The following is a 22,670-nucleotide window of genomic DNA, read 5'->3' as shown; positions in this document are numbered from 1 at the left end:
GGACCTCCAACCCAGTGGGGCCCCAAAGTAAATGAATGGAGGGCGGCCGCCATGCATGGATTGCTTGCTGTTCACTTGGGGTCCTCGTACTGGAGGTAGAAGCAGGTTCAATAGATGAGACCCACAGTTATCGGACACTTATAACCTATCCTAGCGATTTGCCATAAGTGTCCCAGATGGGAATACCTCTTTAAGAAACCGGGCATATTGACGCGCTCTTTTGGCATACAATCCATTAGATCCTATCGATATGATCAGTATATGTGCTAGCATCTTCTCTCACATTGTATAGACTAAACATTGGATGATCTACATCGTATACTATACACAGGGTGATTCTAAAGTCTCCATACATCAGAAATAGTGAGGGCATAGCAACCAATCACAGCGCAGCTTTCATGTTTCCAGAGCAGTTGAAGGAATGAAAGCTGAGCTTTGATTGGTTGCTATGGGCAGCAAGGCCTAGTTCTTCTCAGGCCCACTATTTCCTATATATGAAAACTTTTTTGACTAATATATATATATATATATATATATATATATATATATATATATATATATATATATATATATATATATATATAATATATATGTGTGTTTGGCCGTAGGCAGAGGTATAACTTGAAGCTTCTGGGACCCAATTGGTAGCAGGATCCTCCATGTGCCATGTGTAAAGCCAGTGTCTTATGTGGTAGAGGGGCTTTTATACCCCTTAAAGGTATGACGGTGGCTATAAGTCAAAAAACGGTCATGATCATAACAGGTGCTGGAATCAAACCTCTACAGACTCCCCAAACACTGACTGAAACGCTGCAAAAGCCACGTATAAACGTTCTGCTCACCCGTTCAGGCTATGGATTCTTTAGCGCAACAAGGCGGACTTCTAAAGTGAATATTTTATACACAAAAAACAGTGCAGAGCTTACAAAACCGATGTAAAACGAGACAAAGTAAAAAGAACGTACACAAACAGTAAAAGTAAAATAAATGGGAGAAAGTGAGAAATGAGAAGAACTGTCCATTTGCACCTCTGTCGCTGGCAGAGGCCCAGCCTGCCCGACTCCATCCTGCTGGGATTAAATGGAGGCTTAACAGCAGTCAGCCGTTTGGTGAATGACCCTTCTCGTCAGCAGGGAATCCGTATAAAACAGGCACACAGCACATCTGATTCCATAATGGTTATTACATGTATGTACCCCCACATCATATTTATGACGGTATCCATAAATTCTTGCCCCACAAAAATGAGCGTTCACAAAGCTGCCATCAGCAGAAAGATATGCTATGGGTGCCAGAATATGGCAACAAAAGGGCGAGATTTATCAAGACCCGTGCTTTCTCAGCCAGACTTGACATTCCCTGTGCTGCCGGAGGATTCCCCTAACTTATGATGAGACGCAGAGCTCGTCCTATATTAGACGCATCCGCTGTCAGTCTATGCGCCTAAACGGAAGTCGGCAGCAGTTCAGAGCTGCCGTAGATTTTTCTTCATCCGTGCCAGAAAACTGGTGAAAATTAAAATAAATCTGTCATCTGTTGGAAAAGTAGCAAGGGTGGAGTAAAAAAAAAAACGCCACATGCGACAATATTTTGACTCCATAGCATCTAAAAAGTTGCAAACGCGAGGCTTGCAACTTTTTTATGTTAGAAATCGGGCACAAGGAGATAATAAATCTCCCCCAAAGTTTTTCTTTTAGTTTTCATTTTCTAAAAATAGTAAAACATGGCTACAAATATATAAATTTGTTATTCCTGTAATCCTATTGACCCACCGAATAAAGTTAAAATATAACTCTTACCGCTCAGTGAACACTGCAAAAATGAAATTCTAGACACAATGGAGGATTTGCAGAACCTTTGCAATGTCTTAATTTTTTTATTTCTTTATTTATTTGATGCACTTACATAGGGCTGCTATATTCCGCAGCACTTTACAAACCTTATTAGCTCAAAATGCTTCCTTCAGGCTCCTACAGTGAATTCCAAGTAAGTGAACTGTCAAGGAGATGGAGGGAGGAGTCTAATCGGTGGAGAAAGAGGCATTTTTCGGTAATAAGATATATTACAAAGTTTCTTATATTCACTATTGAGTGATGGACATTTCTTTATACACTTTACAACCTCTAACTTTTTGTTATACAAGGAATTGGCTGTTAGATTTGAAAACATCTTTCAGGGCTCATGTACAGAAGTTTGGGGCGGAATATGGGATTCCTGCAGCTCCATACTTCTAAGTGTTGGATGGTGTGTGATGCCTCCTGAGATCATTAGCTATACCATATTCCTCAGATGTGCTCCACTTTGTAGGAACAAGGTGCACTCTGAGCAGTTATTCCATATGGTGGTCATTAGGCCTTCTCTGTAAGGATGTCTTGTCTTGTGTGCCTCCTAGTATACAGAATATTCCTGAACTTTACACTGTCTTTATTTTTTTTTATTTTTTCCAGGCTGAACTTGGCAAAGAAATCCACGCTTTGTCCTGTGCCGGTAAACCACTGGCCTCATGGACTGCACAGCATGGGGCTCAGGAGTGCCGGGAAGCATGTGGAGGTCATGGCTTCCTAGCTAGTAGGTGACCAGATTACTGTCATTCGAGTGGACGTATGATTAGATCTCGGGATGAGTGGTTTTTATGCCTCACAGATTATCGGTCATAGTTCAGAAAGATTCCACAGTGTAATTGGGGATTACTGGATGCATCTGTTTCTAAAAGGCAGATTACGGACTGAGAAGATGTGTACTGCGGCCAAAACAAGTCGCATCCAATTACGAGCTGTTGAGATGAGATTCATCTTAAACTATAACTCCATTTACACATCATAAATGTCTCCGTAAAAACAATGCACATTTTATCTTGGGTGCAGCTTGAGGTTCCTGGACTCTGATGGAAAATCTGTCCCAGTTATAAATTACTAATAGTTTTCATGTATTTTTAAAGGGTTGATTGCCGAGGCTACTTCACAGGTTTTTACTGCGCCTTGATATCCCCACCATTTACCACGGAGTGCTCTGCCTCTTTGTTTTCAGTATCAACGGGCACCCCAGATGTAGACCCCCCACAGTCATAGTCCCAGGCTCATGCCATAACATTATAATGCTACTTTCACACTTGCGTTGTTAATTCCGTTATGGAGATCTGGCAGAGGATCTCAATATCGCAATTAAACGGATCCGTTTTGATTTTGCATATCAGGATGCGGTTCTGTGAAATCAAAACGGATCCATCACTACATACATTGAAAGTTAATGAGTGGTGGATCCGTGTGTTTTTTTTTTTTTTTTTTTTTTTTTTGGCTCTAAAAAAAAAAAAAAAAACGATCAGTCACCATTGACTTACATTGTTTTCAGTGCCTTTTTTTCAGTTTTTATGTCCAGTCACAAAAGGCAATGCTGTCGGAACGGAAGACGTCCTGATGCATCCTGAACGGATCTCTTTCCATTCAGGATGCATGAGGACTAAACGGAACCGTTTTATTCCGGTATCGAGATCCTCTGCTGGTTCTCAATACCGGAAAACAATAACGTAAGTGGGAATACGCCATGAACAGCAATTTGAGTATTTTCATATTTTTCTATGCCCGTCCAATGATTCAGACTGATAATCGGATCCTAGTTGTTCCAGATTAAAGGCATCTGACTTCATATTAAAAACTTTAGCCACGCTATACAGGGTCCTGCCATCATACGGAGGTAAGGCTACTTTCACACTGGCGTTTTGGCTTTCCGTTTGTGAGATCTGTTCAGGGCTCTCACACGCGGTCCAAAATGGATCAGTTTTGCCCTAATGCATTCTGAATGGATAAGGATCCGCTCAGAATGCCTCAGTTTGCCTCCGTTCCGTCTCCATTCCGCTCTGGAGGCGGACACCAAAACACTGCCTGCAGCGTTTTGGTGTCCACCTGGCGATGCAGAGCCAAACGGACGGATCCGTTTTCACTGACACAATATTGCACAATAGAAAACGGATCCGTCCCCCATTGACTTTCAATGATGTTTGGCTATGTTAAAGATAATACAAACGGATCCGTTCTGAACGGATTTGGGCAGACGAGATGGGCCAAATGGTTCTTATCTGCCAACACATTCTATGTTTCTATGAACGGATGTGGACGGTTGTATTATCTGAACTGAAGCGTTTATGCAGATCCGTGACTGATCCGCACCAAACACGGGTGTGAAAGTAGCCTAATTTGTGCAACTCCGAGCTCAGGGACACCCACACTAATAACACTGTTATTTTTAAGCAAATGAATAATTTTGCAACCGATTTTTTTATTTTTATTACTCAAATGCATATAAATTATGATGCAATTTGCAAATGCCTATTGCTAGAAAATATGACTACAGCTCCTATGCAGACTTATGTGTTTCCATGTTTACAGACTACATACGTCTTTGTGTAGTGTTTCTGCAGTCGCTTCACTCCCATCTGCCTCCTTCTTATGTTACCCTACAGACTGTAGAAGGGAGGGCAGCGGCAGTGGAGTAACATGACTGCAGGATCCGACTACACAGGGCATGTTTGTAGTCTGTAACCATTGGAAACACATAGGTCTCCATATCAGCAGTGGACAAAACAGTAGAATATTCTTAAAGGGGTTGTCTCAGAGGGACAACTTATCAGCTTATCCACAGGATAGATAAGTGACTGATCGGTGGGGTTCCTACCACTGTCCGATTGCTAGAATCGGGGAATTGTGTCCATGTTTGAATGAAGCAGCGGTCAGGCATGTGCACTGCCATTCCATTCAGGACTACAGGAGATGGCCAACAGACATATAGGGGTCATTTATTAAGACCGGCGTTTTAGACACCAGTAAAGGCCCATAGCTAGTGGGGAATCCGCCGAAGTTAAGAAGAGTCTCCGGCCTCTCCATAACTTTGGCGCATCCAAATCCAGTTCTAAATGTAAGACTACTTCCGAGCTGTCTTACATTAAAACCATTTTCTATGCCTGCAGTCTGTCCCCTTCCCCGCCCACCATTTTAGATCTGGCGTGAGCGTGGGAAGTTGCAGATATCTGCGCCTGAAATACGCCTAATTTAGGCCTGTTTCAGAATAGTAAATGACCACCGTAGATTTTTTTTATGGAACAGGCTCGACCACAGCTCCATTCAAACAGTGGACATGGTTACTCTTGTTTTCGTGATCGATGAGGGTCCCAGCGATCGGACCTCACAATCGGACACTTATCCTGTGGACCGGTGATGAGTTGTCAGGGGACTACACCTTTAATCAAGACTTTTCACAAGGTTGCTAATTCTTGTTGATGCACGGGAGTAATAAAAAATTGTTGCAAAAATGTGCGTACCCTTTCCAAGTATGGCTGCTCTCTGTGCTTCGTACTCGTCACCTCTCCAGACACCTTTTTGTGCAGTTCATTTTTCATACTTAAAGGTAACCAGAAGAATTTGTTCTTTTCCCATTTCTAGTGAATCGTTTAGGTGACATCCGCAACGACAATGATCCAAACTGCACTTATGAAGGAGATAATAATGTCCTACTACAACAAACCAGTAACTATCTGCTGGCTCTGGTCCAGTCTATACACGAAGGTCAGTCTGCACATCGCATCTCCTTTCTCCTGCTCCGTAATCTCCCTTTGTAAAGGCCTTATTTCCTCCCTCATTACTGATAACGCCGGGGCTGAATTTATCATTTGGGACTCTGGGGCCGTGTATCTTTCAACTGTGGCTTCTGGTTTTACATGGGACTACATCATTTTAACTCCTACAGTCCTGTGCACCAACAGCGCACTCTCAAATGCCTCTGGCCTCCATTGCAGCTCATTCACTTGAATAGCACTGAGCTGCACAAAGGCCAGGCGACTGATGGACGCGCCATCTCAAGCTGATGAAGAGGCTGCTGCACTCCCGCCAGTGCTGCGCCCCCTTTAAACAGCTGACCGGTGGGGGTCCTCTAGACAATCATGTAACGCATGAACGGCCTCGGTCCATCAGGTTCAGGGCTGTTCTTACAAAGCACCTTTTGATTCTGGCTCCTAGAGAAAATCCGGAGCAGGCCATTCAGCACCCCGATGTCTATATTCCCTAGTACGGCATAGTATATACTGCTTGCAGGCCCTAATTGTGGATTCTTTTTATTGCCAGATAACGCCCCCTGTGAATCTCCTCTGGGCTCCATACATTTCCTCAATGATTACAAGACCATTCTGAAACGCAAGTTTACTGCAAGCACCGTGAGGGAGTGCCTGGACTGTGCAGGTAACGGGGTAACGTGTGGATTCAAGGGGTACAGGTTCTAATAGCACTGCATTTACTTCTTAGTATGAACTTGGCCACAGAGGTGCCAGGGGCAGGAGGCGGCAGACAAATGGCAGAGAAAATCAGCCTTACATCATACTTCCAGACTGCGTTTAGGACAGTATCTCCCATTCACTGATTGCTGTGTACAGTGCTCCTGTCCTAAGAGATGTGCAGAAGTGTAAAGCAGCATGTAAAGTCCATTCTATATTGTGTTAGGACTGTCTGATAATCCAGAATATCTCATAATGCAGCAGCTGTCAGGTCCCTTTAATGGCAGTTTACTATACTATCGTATGCTAAAATGCCCCCCATTATTTTCCAGCTACATTGCCTTGTGCATTAAAGAATTGTTGTGTATTCTATGTACAGATCTCCTCTCCAGGAGCGTCCTCATGTCTTGTACTTCACCATAACTCATCCATTGACACTTGATGACATAGGCTAATGCAAACTGAATATGGGAGGAATGATCGCTACCACAGTCGTTGATCCTTCATTCTATACCAGTGATGGAGAACCTTTTAGAGACAGAGTGCCCAAACTGCACCCCAGAGCCCACTTATTTATCACAAAGTGCCAACGCGGCAATTTACCCTGAATCCTACAGTCCAGTATAGTATATCCTCCATGTACTTTATCATTTAGCTATACCAGCCTGCCTGTATTCAGTGCGCTGCCTGTGCCGTTCATAGTGCGCCCTGCCCTGATGATGGCAGGAAAAATCTGGCTACTTTCACACTGGCGTTTCTGGGTCCGCTTGTGAGATCTCAGGGCTCTCACAAGCGGCCCAAAACGGATCAGTTCAGCCCCAATGCATTCTGAATGGATAAGGATCCCTTCAGAATGCATCAGTTTGGCTGCGTTCAGCCTCCATTCCGCTCTGGATGCGGACACCAAAATGCTGCTTGCAGCGTTTTGGTGTCCGCCTGGCGATGCAGAGCCAAACCGATCCGTCCTGACTTACAATGTAAGTCAATGGGGATGGATCTGTTTTCACTGGTGCAATTGAAAACGGATCCGTCTCCTATTGACTTTCAATGTAAGTCAGGACGGATCTGTTTTGACTTAGACTTTTTTTGGAAAGAATAACAAAAACAGATCCGTTCTGAACGGATACAAGTGTTTGCATTATTGGCGCGGATCCCTCTGTGCCGATACAAGACGGATCCGCACCGAACGCAGGTGTGAAAGTAGCCTTAGACATATTGGTACCACCATAGACTTTTTTTTTCCAGGGCTCTGAGTGCCGCCTCTGGTACCTGTGCCATAGGTTCCCCACCGCTGTTCTATACTATTCATTATCGGCAGCACATCCCCGTCTACACAGGGAGATATACGGCGGATAATTGGGCATCTTTCATCCTGATCGGCTGACAAATCAGCGTTCGCTGGTTCATCGGCTGCTCTGTTTTACGGGCCAGTTATTGGGGACGAGCGCTCCTATGAATGCTGGTTCCTGATAATTAGCCCGAAAATCGTGCAGTCTAATGGGACTCTTTTATACTGTGACCTCAAGCAGAAGTATCTTTAGAATCCTGAAAAGGCCAATTCCCTGCTGGTTTTCTAGACTCCACACCCTGACCGTCTCAGTCCGTCCCCCCACCGCCTGCGTGCCTGTCAGTTGTCGCTATGGAGAACAAACAGACGTGTAATAGAAAATTGCCAGTCGTTAACCTAATTGCCGTATTTTTATAAAAATCTTTGGAATGTGTTTTATAACCCTTGACGATCAGCTGTTATTTCTTGGAGAAGAGGGCACCGTTCCACCGAGGGGAAATGTGCTATTATGTTTTGCTCATTAAAGTCAATGGGCGACTGTAACACAGGATCATATGGACTCCTCCAGAACTGGAGCCCTCCACAATAGACGGGCTCCCCTCCATGACGGCCATATGCACATGGACAGATTATTAATAGTAGGGTACATTCGGTGTTAATTTGGTGAGGGAAGGGTGGCTGTAGGCAACTGCTTCACCGATGGTTTGATAGGTTTACTGCAAGCACTGGCTTGACTGTTCTTAAAGGGGTTGTCCTAAAGCAGTTTTAAGTATGACCCTGAAAGTGCTTAGCATAAACGGAAAAAATCACGGATCCGTCCCCCAATGACTTTCAATGGAGTTCTTGACGGATCCGTCTTGGCTATAGAAGACCTAATACAACCGGATCCGTTCATGACGGATGCATGCGATTGTATTATGGTAACGGAAGCGTTTTTGCAGATCCATGACGGATCCGCAAAAACCACTAGTGTGAAAGTAGCCTTAAGCACCTAACATACTATGTATACACCGTAATTGTTTGTCATTGGTATTTCTCTTTTTTAAGTTCCCCCCCCTCCCCCTCAATAAATACAGGTCCCTGTATAGATTTTGTACTGGGGCCAAAAACCTCCACCGCTTCACCTCTGACCATAGGCCCTAATATTGCCATCTACTATTTGCATTTCATTTTTAGGCTGCATTCACATTGTGTTTTAGCCCCCCGCAGGGCTTTACACCAGGGGTATACATTGGAATACCCCAAAACAGTACTCAGACGTATACTGCCGCAGGTACGTTGATTTTAATGGGTTAAAAGGAGTTCAGTGCATTCATCTTTTGGCCCCCAAAATGCCGGAAAGGGATGGAAAACGGGTCAAATGAAGTCCAAAGATGAATCCTTTTGAATTCCTTTTAACCCATTAAATCAACATACCTGTCGCGGTATACGTCATAATATTTTCAGATGTATACCCTGACGGGATAAGAATGCAATGTGAATGCAGCCTAATTTGGTTATTACCAGATTCAAAGTTAAGATAGAGACAGGATCCCCGTCGGCCTATATCTTCTGGGAACTGGAACAATGCTTGGAACAGTAGACAATAGTAATGTCTGAAACCTCCTTCCAGATGTCCGCCCAGCTTTCCCAGTGTTCACCATCACCCTCTGCTTTCAGCATGTTGGGCCCCCTTTTTCCGCACAGCGATAAGCACTTTCTTACAGCACTTGAGAAGATTACACAACACATCACTTTCAGGCAAACAATGGAGGAGAAGCGGAGAACAGCTGTGAGTCATGGGAACAACTGCTGCACATTACCGCCAGATGTTCTTTATCTCCCAAGAACATGTTTGGGTGTATTTCTTTCCTTTCCTGGAAGTTAATTGTATATAGCAGCGTTTTTTACACTTGGTTTTCCCATCTCCTCTTATACCTATATAAACAGCCTGTAGTATGCAAAGAAAAAAAAATCTTCAAGGTTGTGGTCTGTCTCAAACCCTCTCCAAAATAAGAAGTACTCCCGACCTATTCCCTCTAAGGCAGAAGACCCTGCAAGATTAGCCCTGTCTGTGCTCCTGGGTCTTCCAAGGCTGCCATCATTGGCATCATGTGAGTTGAGGGACCTGAAGGCTATACATTCCTTCCTAGACCCCTCCAACAGGGACACCCATAAGGACACCTCAACCTAAAAGGGGTATTCCGGTCATAACAAGTTATCCCCTATCCATCAGATCGGTGGGGGTCCGATCATGAGAACAGGGCCTCCCTACCCTGTGGAGCCCCCCCCTGAAATGGACGGAGTGGCTGGTTGGCAATGCATGCCGCCGCCACTCCATTCTTTTCTATAGGAGCGCCAGAGATAGACGACTAAAGCTCTTGGCTATCTCTGGCGCTCCCATAGAAATGAATGGCTCATCAGCGTACATTTCCAACCAGCCGCTCCATCCATTTCAAGGGGGCTCCTTGGGGGCCCCCCATTCTCGTGATCGGCAGGTGTCCTAGTGGTAGGACCCCACCCATCTGATAGTTATCCCCTATACTTTAGATAGGGGATAACTTATAACCAGAATACCCTTTTAAGTGAATGCACAGTGAAAACATAAAGGAATGATTATTGCTGTGCAAGAATTTTCCATATTAAAAACGAAATCTGAAAATAGTGGGGAGTGTGCTTAAAGGCTCAGTAACTTTTCACAAAACCTTTCCATATGACGGCGATGTCAAAAGTTTAAATTGGTGGGGGTCTGAGCACTGAGACCTGCACCGATCCATGTAATGAGGGGCGAGAAGCACGCACGCACTCCTCGTGTGAGGCGGACTCCAGTGAAGTCTACGGGTCCTTCTCAATTCGTTCCTCAGCAGCAAGAAGCGAGAGTATGATACACACACGCTTATCTCCCCTCCTAGGGATCGTTGGGGTCTCAGCACTCAGACTCTCACCTATCGAGCTTGCAAGCCATAGGTAGGTGAGTACGGCACTCCTCGTGTGAGATTCATACCCAGGACTCTAGCCTTTCAATGAGCACCAAGTAATCAGCATTTTGCTTTCATGCTACAGATATAACCAGGGTATCCGTCCCATGTCCTTTTCAGAAAACCCCGTTGGGGTTGCATCATTGTAAAATGACTATATTGTCATGTGCGGGACATGGATATAGTCAGGTCACTATATTCAAAGAATCCAGCAGCTTTTTACACTGAGCTTCATATATAGGCCTACACTTCCTTTTCTGTATAGATCACTTTTCAGTAGTCCTCTCATTATCATCCTAAGTAACCCCCTGCATATATAGATAATACAAGATCCACAATTTGCAGTAGGGGGTTTCACAGCTTATTTACTCCCCTTCCCTGCAGATTGACCTCTGCACAGGTCATGGAGCATGTCCACACCACTCCCTCATAGAAGTCCTCTCCAGTCTGTAGGTTCCTATGGCCCACGTGTCCACTGGAAGGCAAACCTCTGAATGCTGTTGAGAGCATTTCAGGAAAGTTTGCCGGCCCTTTAAGCATGTCCTGAAAATAGAATTGAAAGAAAATATGTAATCCTAAATAAAAGATCAGAATAAAAGGATATCTTTCACAATCTGGTTTATATTCGTATAAAACCAACACCTTCCCTTTTAATTTGTAGTTCTGAAGAAACCGATTACAAGGCACGGAAATCCCACCAGCAAGGCAGTTATGGCCCTTCTACTATGTATTGGGGTTGTTTCCACCATCCTCAGATGTTGTTCCCGTATGCAATGCTGGATGTTTCCTCCTTGTAAGAATAATTAGTAGAAATGATTAGCAGCAGGTTGCGGGGACTCCCTGCTTATCTATCACGGGGCTTGGCAGGGCGCAGTTGAAATGAGTCTTTACAGTCTGTTTAGTAATTCTCTCTTGGGCCGTGTCTTTCAAGGGGTTTAATAATAAGGCTGCAATGAGCCGTTGAGGAAAAAATGTGACTGTCGGGAACAGTCTATTCTCCTTATCATCCGAGGTGTCTAAATATTGAAACCTAAAGGCCTCTTTTCATGGTCTGATGTAGCATACAATTGTCGGGAAAGAAGCATTCATTCCTGACAATCGCCTGCTTGTCAGTGGCGGAGACCACTGCTATTACATGTAACAGTCTCCTCCACAGTTGGGGGAGTGATTTTTTTTTTTAATGTGAGCACTCGTCCCCATACAGAATCTGTGTTTGCCAGCAGTAGAGTGATTAGATGACACAATTTGCTGCCGGAAAATGATTTAGGTGAGCGTTTGGCTCGTTCATTGGGTAATCGGCAGTACCATTACACTGGCAGATTATCACTAATGAGCGTTTGTATGAAAGCAGTTTTACCGACAATCTGCCTGAGCATTGGGCAGTGTAAAATACCCTTTTCTCTTTATGGTAATGAGGTATTCGGAGCACCGAGGGGTGGGCCTAGCCCCTCGGAGCACCGCCTCACCTCTGCTTTTATGCCTCAGCCACTCCCTCTCTCCAATTGATTGACAGGACCAGGCATCATCATCACTCTTCCAATGCCTGGCTCTGAAATCTTATGCTGCCCAGAGTACAACCCCGGTTGTCACTGCCACATGAGATTTCAAGGCCAGGCAGCAGGACAGTGAAGATGCCTGGTCCTGTCAATCAGCTGGAGAGAAGGAGAGGCTACGGTCTAAAGGTAGAGGTGGAGCTGTGCTCTTATGGTGCTCCGAACACCTCATTAGCAAAAAATTCAAAGTACTAATATCTTCAAAACACTACAACAGATTGCACTTGGCATGATCAACCCCACCAGGTATTATCCCTTGTTTACTAATCATGCTAACAGAAGCTCTTTAAAACAAAAAACAAAATTGTATAACGGCGGTAATTTTTTATTTTTTACTGTATGGAGTAGCGTAGTCGGCTTAGTTCATACAGTGGATAAAAAAGTATACAAAGAGGTAAAAAGTAGTGTCGAGCGAACTTCTGTTTTAAGTTCGGCGTCTAAAGTTCGGCTTCCGGTTAGCGGAGGATCCCGATATGGATTCCGAATTCCGTTGTGGTCCGTGGTAGCGGAATCAATAATGGCCGATTTATTGATTTCGCTACCACGGACCACAACAGAATTCGGAATCCATATCGGGATTCTCTGCTAACCGGAAGCCGAACTTTAGACGCCGAACTTAAAACAGAAGTTCGCTCGACACTAGTAAAAAGGTCCAGGATGGCTTGACTCGCAGGGAAATGCTGAAAATGCTCACTCAGCGGCCAGTGAGGTGAGTAATGACTACCATCTTGGCCCTTTTTAAAAATAAATATATATAATTTTCACCCAGACAATGGCTTTAACCCCTTCAGGACCCTGCCATCTTTCACCTTAAGGACCAGGACATTTTTCACTGTCACTTTGTAGTCAATGTGGCCACCATTAAAGGTCCCACATGGTTTCTCATACAGCTTTGTCCTGAAAAGCAGCTGGTAGTATGGGAATAAGACTGGTGGATTTTAAACTGAGGAGTCTAGGAATATTGGGTGACACCCCTAGCTGAGAACTAGCCATCTGGATTTCTTTTCAAGGAGCGGTTAATGTCGATGGATACAAGGCTTTTCTGCTTGGTCGGGGATGGCAGACAGCCTCGAGGAGGAGAACATCTTCCCTACAAGTATAAGGTGATGTTATCATTCTTGTGTCATACATGAGCCGGCCACAACCAGCCCCTCAGGCCGGGGTTCCTGCAGGGTCCACAGTAAGCCGTCTGCGGTCGGAAAACCACATTCCCAAACATCTCTGGACAGGATTATTTTCACGTAAACTAGAAGAATTCTGCTTAGCTGGTTCTTCACATTGCATTGTCTAGTCGCTGCCTGTCCGCCCTCCTGATGTGTCTGTTTTCGGGAATGCTTGGATTTCCAATGAAATAACCATTTCAGAGGATCTGATTTGTGCAGTTCCTCTGTTATCCCTCCCGGAAATGTATGAATAAATCGATAAAGGACGTTGCCATGATCCCTTCCATATGTAGTATGATACAGTCCATGCTGATGATACAAATCTGTAGTAGTTTTCTCATATACCTTTTACGCGGTCTTTTTCTATTATGGAGCCATTGCGTTTGATGCTAGGGGAGCTCTGTGGCTTCGTACTATGCATGCAAGTTGCAGATGCGGAAGCTTCACATAGCTAGGTGTGCACAAGGTAGGGCGAGTTGAATCGGGCATTTAGGCGAATATACTGTATCTCCAATGCAGAGAAGGTGGGGGCTCCACTTTAATTTTAATATCATTCAACCAATGCTGACCCATGGACGTGTGCTGTCCGTGGATCACTGACTTGTGACTAAGGCCTAGGCCACATTTCCGTTTTTTACTGACGTGTGCTGTCCGCATTTTCCACGCACAGCGCACACGTACCCATTGATTTAAATGCGTCTGTTCGCATTTCAGTATTTTACTGCCCGTCGGTCAGTAAAAAAAAAATCATGGGGACCTGCACTACTTTGATCCGGGATGCGGACCAAGCACGCCTATAGAAGTCTATGGGTCCATGAAATTAACAGACCCCCACGGATGGCATCCGCGGTTCGTGATGGGAGATTTTTCGGAAATAAATTTTCAGCGAAGTAATGTCAGTGAATCACGGAGGACACACGGATGTTAAAAACTGACACACAGACCAACCATGGATCCTTGATCCTTAATGGATGAAACCTGTACGCTTTTTTTTCACGGACGGGTCACTGACACTGAAATGTGGATGAGGCCTAATACAGGCAGTGTAATTCATGTGGATTTTTTTGCACAGATTTTCCAGCACACTTTGCTGCGTTTTACGCACCAAAATCGACAGGTGTTGCTTTCAGATTTTGAAGATCTCATCCATCGCATTGCAAAGGGTGAAATCTGCACCGAAAATCCACACAAACCATTGACGCACTGCGGATCGGCTGATGCTATTTTGTAAAACTTCTCTGTTTAGCTGGTACTGCGTGACGCACACGAAAATTCTGTGCGTAATACGCACTGTTTGCATGTGGCCTGCCAGCTGAGTGGATGAGATTTTCAAAAAGTCCTCAACATGGTGCAGACGTTTTCTACACGGAAGTTGACCTGTAGTGTGGCTTTTGTGCAATACAAAGGGTGAGATCTAGGGCAAATCCGCATCAAAATCCGTGCCAAATTCTATGGATTTGCTGCACAAATGCAGCGAAATCTGCACAAAAATCAGCTTGAAAAATCTGCATAAACTGCACTGCCGTGGTGCATGTACCTTTTTATTAAGAAACTGATACAGAAAGGAAATGGGGAAATGTGTAACTCGTAAACGACCCCTGCCTTTCTGCCAGGTTTCCCAGACTGTCCCAGGAGCCTTCACAGTAATTTCTAGTTTTAATATCCCTTTTAAGTAAAACCGTTAGAACGCGAGGTGCACTTAAATTTTTTGCAATCCATTTTCGAATATTGAATACGATTCCCTGTAACCAGATGACTGGCAAGAGATGGGAATTTGATTTGGAATCATTTTTTGATTTTGTATTCCAGACCTTGCCAACAATTTATACGGTATATTCAGTCCAAAGCACACAGCTCGCAGGCCGCTCTATAAAACGTAAAGCGCTTTCCATTCTAGAACATTTATAGTGAGGAGTTGTTGTTTTTTTTTTTTATAATCCTCCAGGTCTCTTTAATTGTGAACGCGAATTACAGGCTATAAAGCTGAAGAGCTGAAGTGCGTGTCTTATTACAGACCTATACACGGCGAGGGTGGAGGGCAATAGTCTGACATTTACAGGGAGATCAACCAGGTCTTGGAGCCTCAGTTAGCAGCAATGCGCTGCTCAAGCTTGCAGATGGATCCTGCCATGGGCAATATTTGGGCCGTATGTGACTTTAGATGTATTCTCTATGTGACTTTAGGTACTTTTCTTGCCTGAGCTGATATCCATGCTTTTAAAGAGTCTGTCACCATGATCAACCCTATAAAACCAAGCATACTGCCTTATGCTGATCAAAAGAAAGGTGTCGTTTTTGTATATTAAACAGCCGCAGAGATATCTGTTTTATTCATATGCAAATGAGCAAGTTGGAGCACCAGGAGGCGGGGCTGAATCCCTGGAGCACTGCTTTTGTAACGCCCCCTGTGCTCTGCACACTCTATTGACAGGGCCAGACATTTTGCCCGGCCCTGACAATGTTGCTATACTTGCACCAGAGGAGTAGAGGCGCATGCACAGACGCTGCTTTGGGAGCAGAACCTCTGAACTTGCACCACAGGCACAAGATTGTCAGGACCGGGCAGAATGTCCAGCACCGTTGGGGATCTTCTTCTGAAGTGGGGACAGCCCCTCGCAGGGGAAGATTCACTCACTCTTTAAAGGGAACCGGTCATCAACTTTATGCTGATGTCACTGAGGGCAGCATAAAATAGTGACAGAAATGCTGATGTCAGCGGTGTGTCACTCATGAGCTAAAAGGAAGTGGTTGCTGAGAACCAGCATCTTCATCATTGCAGCCCAGGCCTTGAAAAGAGTCAAATCTACCTGAGAAGAGTCCTGGTTATTCCTAATCTCCTGCTCTCTGTCCATCTGCTGATGACTGGCAGTTCTCTCCTAGAGAGAAAGGGAGAAAACTAGGTAGAAGACGGTCAGTCATCAGCAGGTGGGCGGGAGAGCAGGACTTCATGAATAACCAGGACTCTTCTCAGGTGGCCGTGACTCTTTTCCAGGCTCAGTCTGCAATGATTGTGATGTTGGTTCTCGGCAACCACTTACTTTTAACTGATAAATGACAGACCGCTGAAATCAACTCTCCTGTCTCTACTTTATTCTGCCGATTAGTATGGGCAGCATAAAGTTGATGACTGGTTCCCTTTAATGCTTCTCTACACCCAGGTGGCTGTCTGTACTCCAAAAGTGGTCGTCTTAGTATTTTCGGAAACAGGAAGTTCTAACAATAGTCAGCCATTTTTAAATCTGTCTTTGGTCACACAGACTCTTCCCTGCTTTCTCCTCCCCCTCTCATTTCTCCATATGTGTCAGTCTTAGTAGAGACTTCATACTCCCTTGCATTGTGCAATGGAGTTTTTTTTAAACAGGGGTTGTCCAGGATCAGAAAAAACATGGCTGCTTTCTTCCAGAAACCACCCCTGTCCATGGCTTGTCTGGTATTACTGCTCAGCTTTATTAAAGTGAATGGGGCTTCAAAGCTACATACAACCTGTGAACAGGGGTGGTGCTCTTTTTGGAAGGAAGCAGCCATGTTTTTCTGATCCTAGGCAGCTCGTTTGTAGGCCAGAGTCTGGAGAAAACAGACTTGGGCTCCATTCACACGATCGCAAAATGGGTCCGCATCCTTTCCGCAATTTTGCAGAATGGGTGCGGACCCATTCATTCTCTATGGGGACGGAATGGATGCGGACAGCACAGTGTGCTGTCTGCAGCCGCAATTGCGGAGCGCGGCCCCGATTTTGGGTCCGCAGCTCCGCAAAAAGATAGAGCATGTCCTATTCTTGTCCGCAGCTTGCGGACAGGAATAGGCATTTCTATGGGGGTGCCGGGCTGGTGTGTTGCGGATCCACAATACACCACGGACATGTGAATGCAGCCTAAATCTATAAAAATGTTCCCTTTTTCTCAATTTGATATCCTACCACATTTTAAAGGGGGATTTTGCTAATTATTTAAAAATGGCACATTTTCAATTGTAACTCTGCTCCAGTATGGTCACCAATTAAATCATCCAACTCGCCCAGCTCTGGTCCTAGCCGATCTCCAATTCACATGAATGTGACGGTGACCTGCCCGTATCCCACGTGACTGCTGCAGCCAGTCGCCGGCATCTGTGCTATACAGCACAAGACCATTGAGCTCAACGGGCACACCACCACCATGTAATTAGAGCCCGGCACTGTGAACGATGGGGGATTACACCAGTGAGTATAACTTCTTTTGCTATTTATCGCAATTGCTAGTGTTGGGCAAATTTTCAAATAACTTGTAGAACCCCTTTAAGAAACGCATTGAAATGATTAAAGTAACTAAAAATATAAAATACAGTATTACTCTTGAGGAATCCAATATCGTTCTATAAAATCACACTTTTAGTATTAGCCTTAAAATAAAGTTCTTTTCAAGTTCTTTTTTATTTTTTTTTATTAACTTTGCCTGTACAGAAATTACATAAAAACATATTTGTTCCAAATATGGTGCCAGAAAGCAAAGACAATTTGTTCCGCACGTGCAAAACAAAGTACCATTCACTGGGCTATTCCCGTTGAAAATTCTTGAATAAGGAAGGGTGAATGTTAGTGCTGTTACCCCGTCCGTGTGCCCAAATGCTTGTGACCCATGGCATTCTGGGCTTCTGGGACCCTCCACCGAGCCTGTGAACGAAGCTCCTTCTAAGGTTTCCTGGTGCACTTGAATGAAGCGACTTGGCAGGATTTGGCTGGGGGGCTGCCATGCAAGGAAGAGATGCAACACTATACCAACACTACCAACCCTTCTTTCTCAAGATTGGTGGGGGTCCAAGAGGTTTAATTCCCCCCCCCCCCAATCAGGAAGTTTTGGGATATCCTATTCATAAGATGGGAATAGCCATTGTAGGGATCTGCCCCAATGGTAGCCTTCAAATAACACAGCAGCAGCCTTTTAGCGGTGAGAGCAAAGCAACGATTGTGTTTAATTCTTGACAAAACAATAAGGCAGTGACCAGCTTGCTCTAGCCAGCCTCAAAGACAATAAAGTCCCGTATCTATAGCACAACACAGGTATGGTTTTGCACAGTAGCGTAACCCCACGGGTGTTTGTGGACCTCACTTTGTCCTCAGTCTTTCTGGCACTGCAACTCCAGCTCAGACTCTGATCCCACACAGCACTCCACAGAGCTTCACAGTCAGAGAGGTAATCACCCCCACCTGACACTGCTGGCTGTTTTTTGTGGGCCAGTCAAGACCTAGTCTGGAACGTCGGGAGTAGTCACCCACCCAGCACTATGACTACTCCCAGTAAGAGCCGTCCCAGATCAGCTATACTAAATAAACAAAATGTCAACCACCTACTGCCGCTGACACACATGAACTACTGGCTCCTAATTCACCGAGGCCAGGAACCTCAGTGACTCCTATCTACCATCAATGATGGTCCTTTGTGCCTTCCTACATACCCCTCCCTCTGCCCAAAGCTGGGGTCTGGGCAACTTCAGCAAGCATGCAGTGTACTCTAGACAGGGCATCTGCATTCCCTTGCAGTTTGCCCAGCCTATGCTCCCCAGAAAAAATTGAATCCTGTAGAGCCAGAAACCAGTGGGTGACCCGGGCATTGTTGCTCTTTTTCTTCCGTAGCCATTTCAGAGGGGCATGATCCAATACCAGCTTAAAGAGGATCTTTCATTACAATAAAAAATCTAAACTAAGTATGCTCACATGGAGACCTGCACTTACTATTATCCCTGGGCGCCGCTCTGTTCTCCCGGTATAGGAGAAAAAAAACTCTCAGGTTATGAGCTGAGCGCTGCGATTGGCCAGCGCTACAGCCTGGGAGAAGGAGACGCCCAGGAGAACTAGAGCAGGCTCCTCCCAGTTGAGCCAAAAATCTGAAGATACCGGGAGAACGGAGTGGCGCCCAGGGATAATAGTAAATGCAGGGAGATCCCTGGGCGCCGCTCTCCATGTTTGTATACTTAGTTTAGATTTTTTATTGTAATGAAATTTATTGTAAATTTCCGTCCAAGGAGCTAGTATCTGAGGTAATCAAGTGCCTACTTAATGGCCAAGCATTCTCTCTCAATTATCAAATAATTCCTCTCTTCTGGGGACAGCTTTCTGCGGAGATGACACATGGGAAGTTCCTCCGCATTTATGACCATCACTGCCCCTAGGCCTACCTCTGGTGCATCTGTCTGAATGATAAACTCTCGGGAGAAGTCGGGAGCTACGAAGACTGGCTATTTACAGAGGGCCGACTTAAGCTTCTGGAAGACTGGCTTCAGCCTTGGGGGACCACTTGATCATGGCCGACTTTTCTCCCTTTGTAAGATCGGTCAAGGGTACTGCTATTTCCGCGAACTTAGGGGCAAATCTCCTATGATATCCCACAATAACGAGAAATGTTTCTTGGTAAGTGGACGGGGCCATTCTTGGATAGCTTCCACCTTTATGTATTGGGGTTTTATCACCCTTTTTCCCACGATGTACCCAAAGTACCTGGCCTCTTCCATCCCCATTGCACACTTACTTGGATTTATAGTGAAGCCAGCCTTTCTTAGTGCATCTAGGACGGCTTTAATTTTACTAAGGGGACTCTCCCAATCACGACTGAAGATCACTATGTTATCCAAGTAAGCTGCCGCATATTCCCTGTGTGAGCAAAATATCTGGTCTAGCCCTCTGAAAAGTGGCAGGGGCCTCTTGCAAACCAAATGGCATCCTTATGTACTGGAAGGACCCTTCTGGTGTGGAAAACTCTTTTTTCTAGCTTCTTTCGATAAAGGAATTTGCCAATACCCCTTAGTAAGATCTAGGGTAGTTTATATAGCGAGCTGGCAGTCCTCCAGAGGCAGGGGTAGGGGGTTGTTGTTTAACCCCGACTCTTCCTCTGAAAACCTTCCCCCTACTGGACCTCTGGCGTCATTGTGATTTTTTTTTAAAGTTCAACCTAGCCTGGGGAAAAATAGTTGCCTCCCTCTGGGTCCTAAAACAGATAAAGTTGGGACACAAAATAGAATTTTCCTCATTTCCCCCGTCAAGATTTCTCACAAACCGAATTTATTCAGATGTAAAGAAACAGGACGCTCTGGAATCGGAGGTCTCGGACCTTTTTAAAAAACAAGTTGTCATTCAGGTCCCAAACGCCGAAAGAGGTCAGGGGGTTTACTCTCCCCTATTTCTAATTAAAAAAAAAAGTGGAAAATTCAGAACCATTTTCAACCTAAAAGACCTAAATCATCTAGTGATTTACAAAAGATTCAAGATGGAGTACATAAAATCAACAATAAATCTCCTGTCAGGATTATTACATGGCTACAATCGATCTGGCCGATACCTATTACCATATTCCCATCCACGTCGACAGTCAAAAGTTCCTCAGGTTTGTGGTTTATATGAGAGGGAACCTATGTCACTTCCAATATCAGTCCCTCCCCTTTGGCCTTTCCAGCGCTCCTCGTCTTTTTACAAAGATCATGGTAGAATTCCTCTATCTGAAAGGTATCATTATTGTCCCTTATCTAGACGACCTGTTAATTGCTGCAGATTCCTATTCCTGGCTTCTGGATCACCTAGAAGAAGTGAAAAGGACTCTGTCATCTCTAGGCTGGTTCATAAATCTGGAAAAATCAAGCTTGTTTCCATGCCAACAAAAGGTTTTTCTAGGAGTCCTTCTAGACACTCATCGTCTAACATCCTTTTTGCCACAGGAAAAGGTGCTACACCGGATATCCCGAGTAAAAACCTTTTGTACAAACAGGACAGCATCAATAAGGGACACCATGAGTCTACTAGGTCTCCTGACATCAACCTTACCCTCAGTAAACTGGGCCCAGGCGCATACACTGATCCTACAGGCCTTTCTCCTGTCAAACTGGGACAGAAAGCAGACCTCCTTGGGGAAGAAAATCAAGATTCCATCTTATGTGAAGAAATCGGTGCTGGTGGATGGTAGTAAAAAAAATTATAAACAGGGGTTCAGTGGCGACTGAGAGATCTAATTACAATTACCACAGATGCCAGCAGCAAGGGCTGGGGAGCCCATACTCAACAACAGATGGTACAGGGAACCTGGAGCCAACAGATGTCATTAGCATCATCAAATCTGATGGAATTGGCGGCGGTCTTCCATGCCCTCTTAAAATAAAAATCGACAATCCAGAACCACCATGTCAAAATATTATCTGACAATGCAACGACTGTGGCATACCTAAACCGCCAAGGAGGTACAGGAAGCAAGCCCTTAGCCACCAGTGCGGAAAAAATATTATTTATATGGGAAGAGATCTCTTCACATCGAGAAAAAACAGGAAGACACAGAGGTTCTTTTCCATCTGCCCCAAAGAAAAGAAAGATCAGGTGGATGCTCTATCTGTAACTTGGCCCAAGGGTCTCCTCTATGCCTTTCCACCATTTTCAGTAATAGCAAGAACTCTGATGAAAATACAAGAAGAAGAAGCAGAAGTGATAATGATTACACCTTATTGGCCGAAAAGGGCTTGGTTCCCCTTTCTTTAGAACCTTGCGACGGAGAAGCCTTGGTTCCTACCCCAGACTCCAGACCTTCTGCTTCAGGGTCCTGCCCTTTATCCCAATGTGCAGCAGCTTCACCGAACAGCTTGGAAACTGAACGCATCCTGCTAAGAAAGAAGGGGTTCTCGGAAGCAGTCATTTCCACCTTGTTACACAGCTGAAAACAAATCACTTCCAAAATGTATTTAAGAACATGGAATACCTTCTTGTCATTTGCGGGAGACCGCTGGAATCCCCAGGGAGACCTGGACATAGGCCTAATCCTAGATTTCTTTCAAGCAGGATTTGACAAAGGACTCGGGACCAGCACTTTAAAAGTCCAAGTATGTGCCCTAAGTGCTTTCTTTGATTGCAAGTTGGCAGAATCATTAAGGGTACCAGTAGGCTTCGTCCATCCTTATTTGTTAAGGTTCCCCTATGGGATCTCAGCCTACTGCTCTCGGTCCTCCATGTCTCCTTCCTTTTGAGCCCCTTTCTGAAATTTCCCTGAAACTGACGCTTAAAACCACCTTTTTGATAGCCATTAGCTCATCCAGGAGGGTGGGGGAAATTCAGGCCCTTTCTTGCAAGCAACCTTATATCTCTATTCTAGATGATTCTAAAACTTGCCCCAGCCTTCCTCCCTAAAGTCTTCTCAAAATGTCACTGCCAGCAGGAGATAGTTTTGCCATCCTTTTGCGATTCTCATTCATGTGAGCAAGAAAGGCAGTTTTATCACCTGGACGTCAGACTCACCCTATTAGAATACCTTAAAGTCACAGAATCCTTCAGAAAGTCAGACCATCTCCTTCTCCAGTTTCAGGGAAAGAACAAGGGGTTTGGGGCCTCTGAGGCTTCTATTGCCAGGTGGATCAAGTTAACTATCATTCTGTGCTACAAAGAAATGAAGCTCTCTCCCCCGTTAACCTTAAAGGCCCACTCCACAAGAGCTATGTCTGCCTCTTGGGCTG

The 22,670-nt window shown here is 44.8% G+C and overlaps 1 protein-coding gene across 4 annotated transcripts in view; it reads left to right on the top strand.

The window, feature by feature from the left end:
- The window catches only part of ACOX3 (acyl-CoA oxidase 3, pristanoyl), a 123,339-nt gene that overhangs the window by 83,693 nt on the left and 16,976 nt on the right, over nucleotides 1-22,670 (top strand). For all 4 annotated transcript variants that reach the window (XM_040419160.1, XM_040419163.1, XM_040419161.1 and 1 more), the window contains exons 11-13: nucleotides 2,448-2,568; nucleotides 5,433-5,555; nucleotides 6,111-6,224. In XM_040419160.1, coding sequence (XP_040275094.1) covers nucleotides 2,448-2,568; nucleotides 5,433-5,555; nucleotides 6,111-6,224 — 358 coding nt within the window. The remainder of the gene's footprint in view (nucleotides 1-2,447; nucleotides 2,569-5,432; nucleotides 5,556-6,110; nucleotides 6,225-22,670) is intronic.

This window comes from Bufo bufo, chromosome 2, assembly GCF_905171765.1.
Source record: "Bufo bufo chromosome 2, aBufBuf1.1, whole genome shotgun sequence".
Classification (NCBI taxonomy): domain Eukaryota; kingdom Metazoa; phylum Chordata; class Amphibia; order Anura; family Bufonidae; genus Bufo; species Bufo bufo.
Note: the sequence above shows the minus strand (reverse complement) of the source record. Positions and strands in the feature narration are given on the sequence as shown.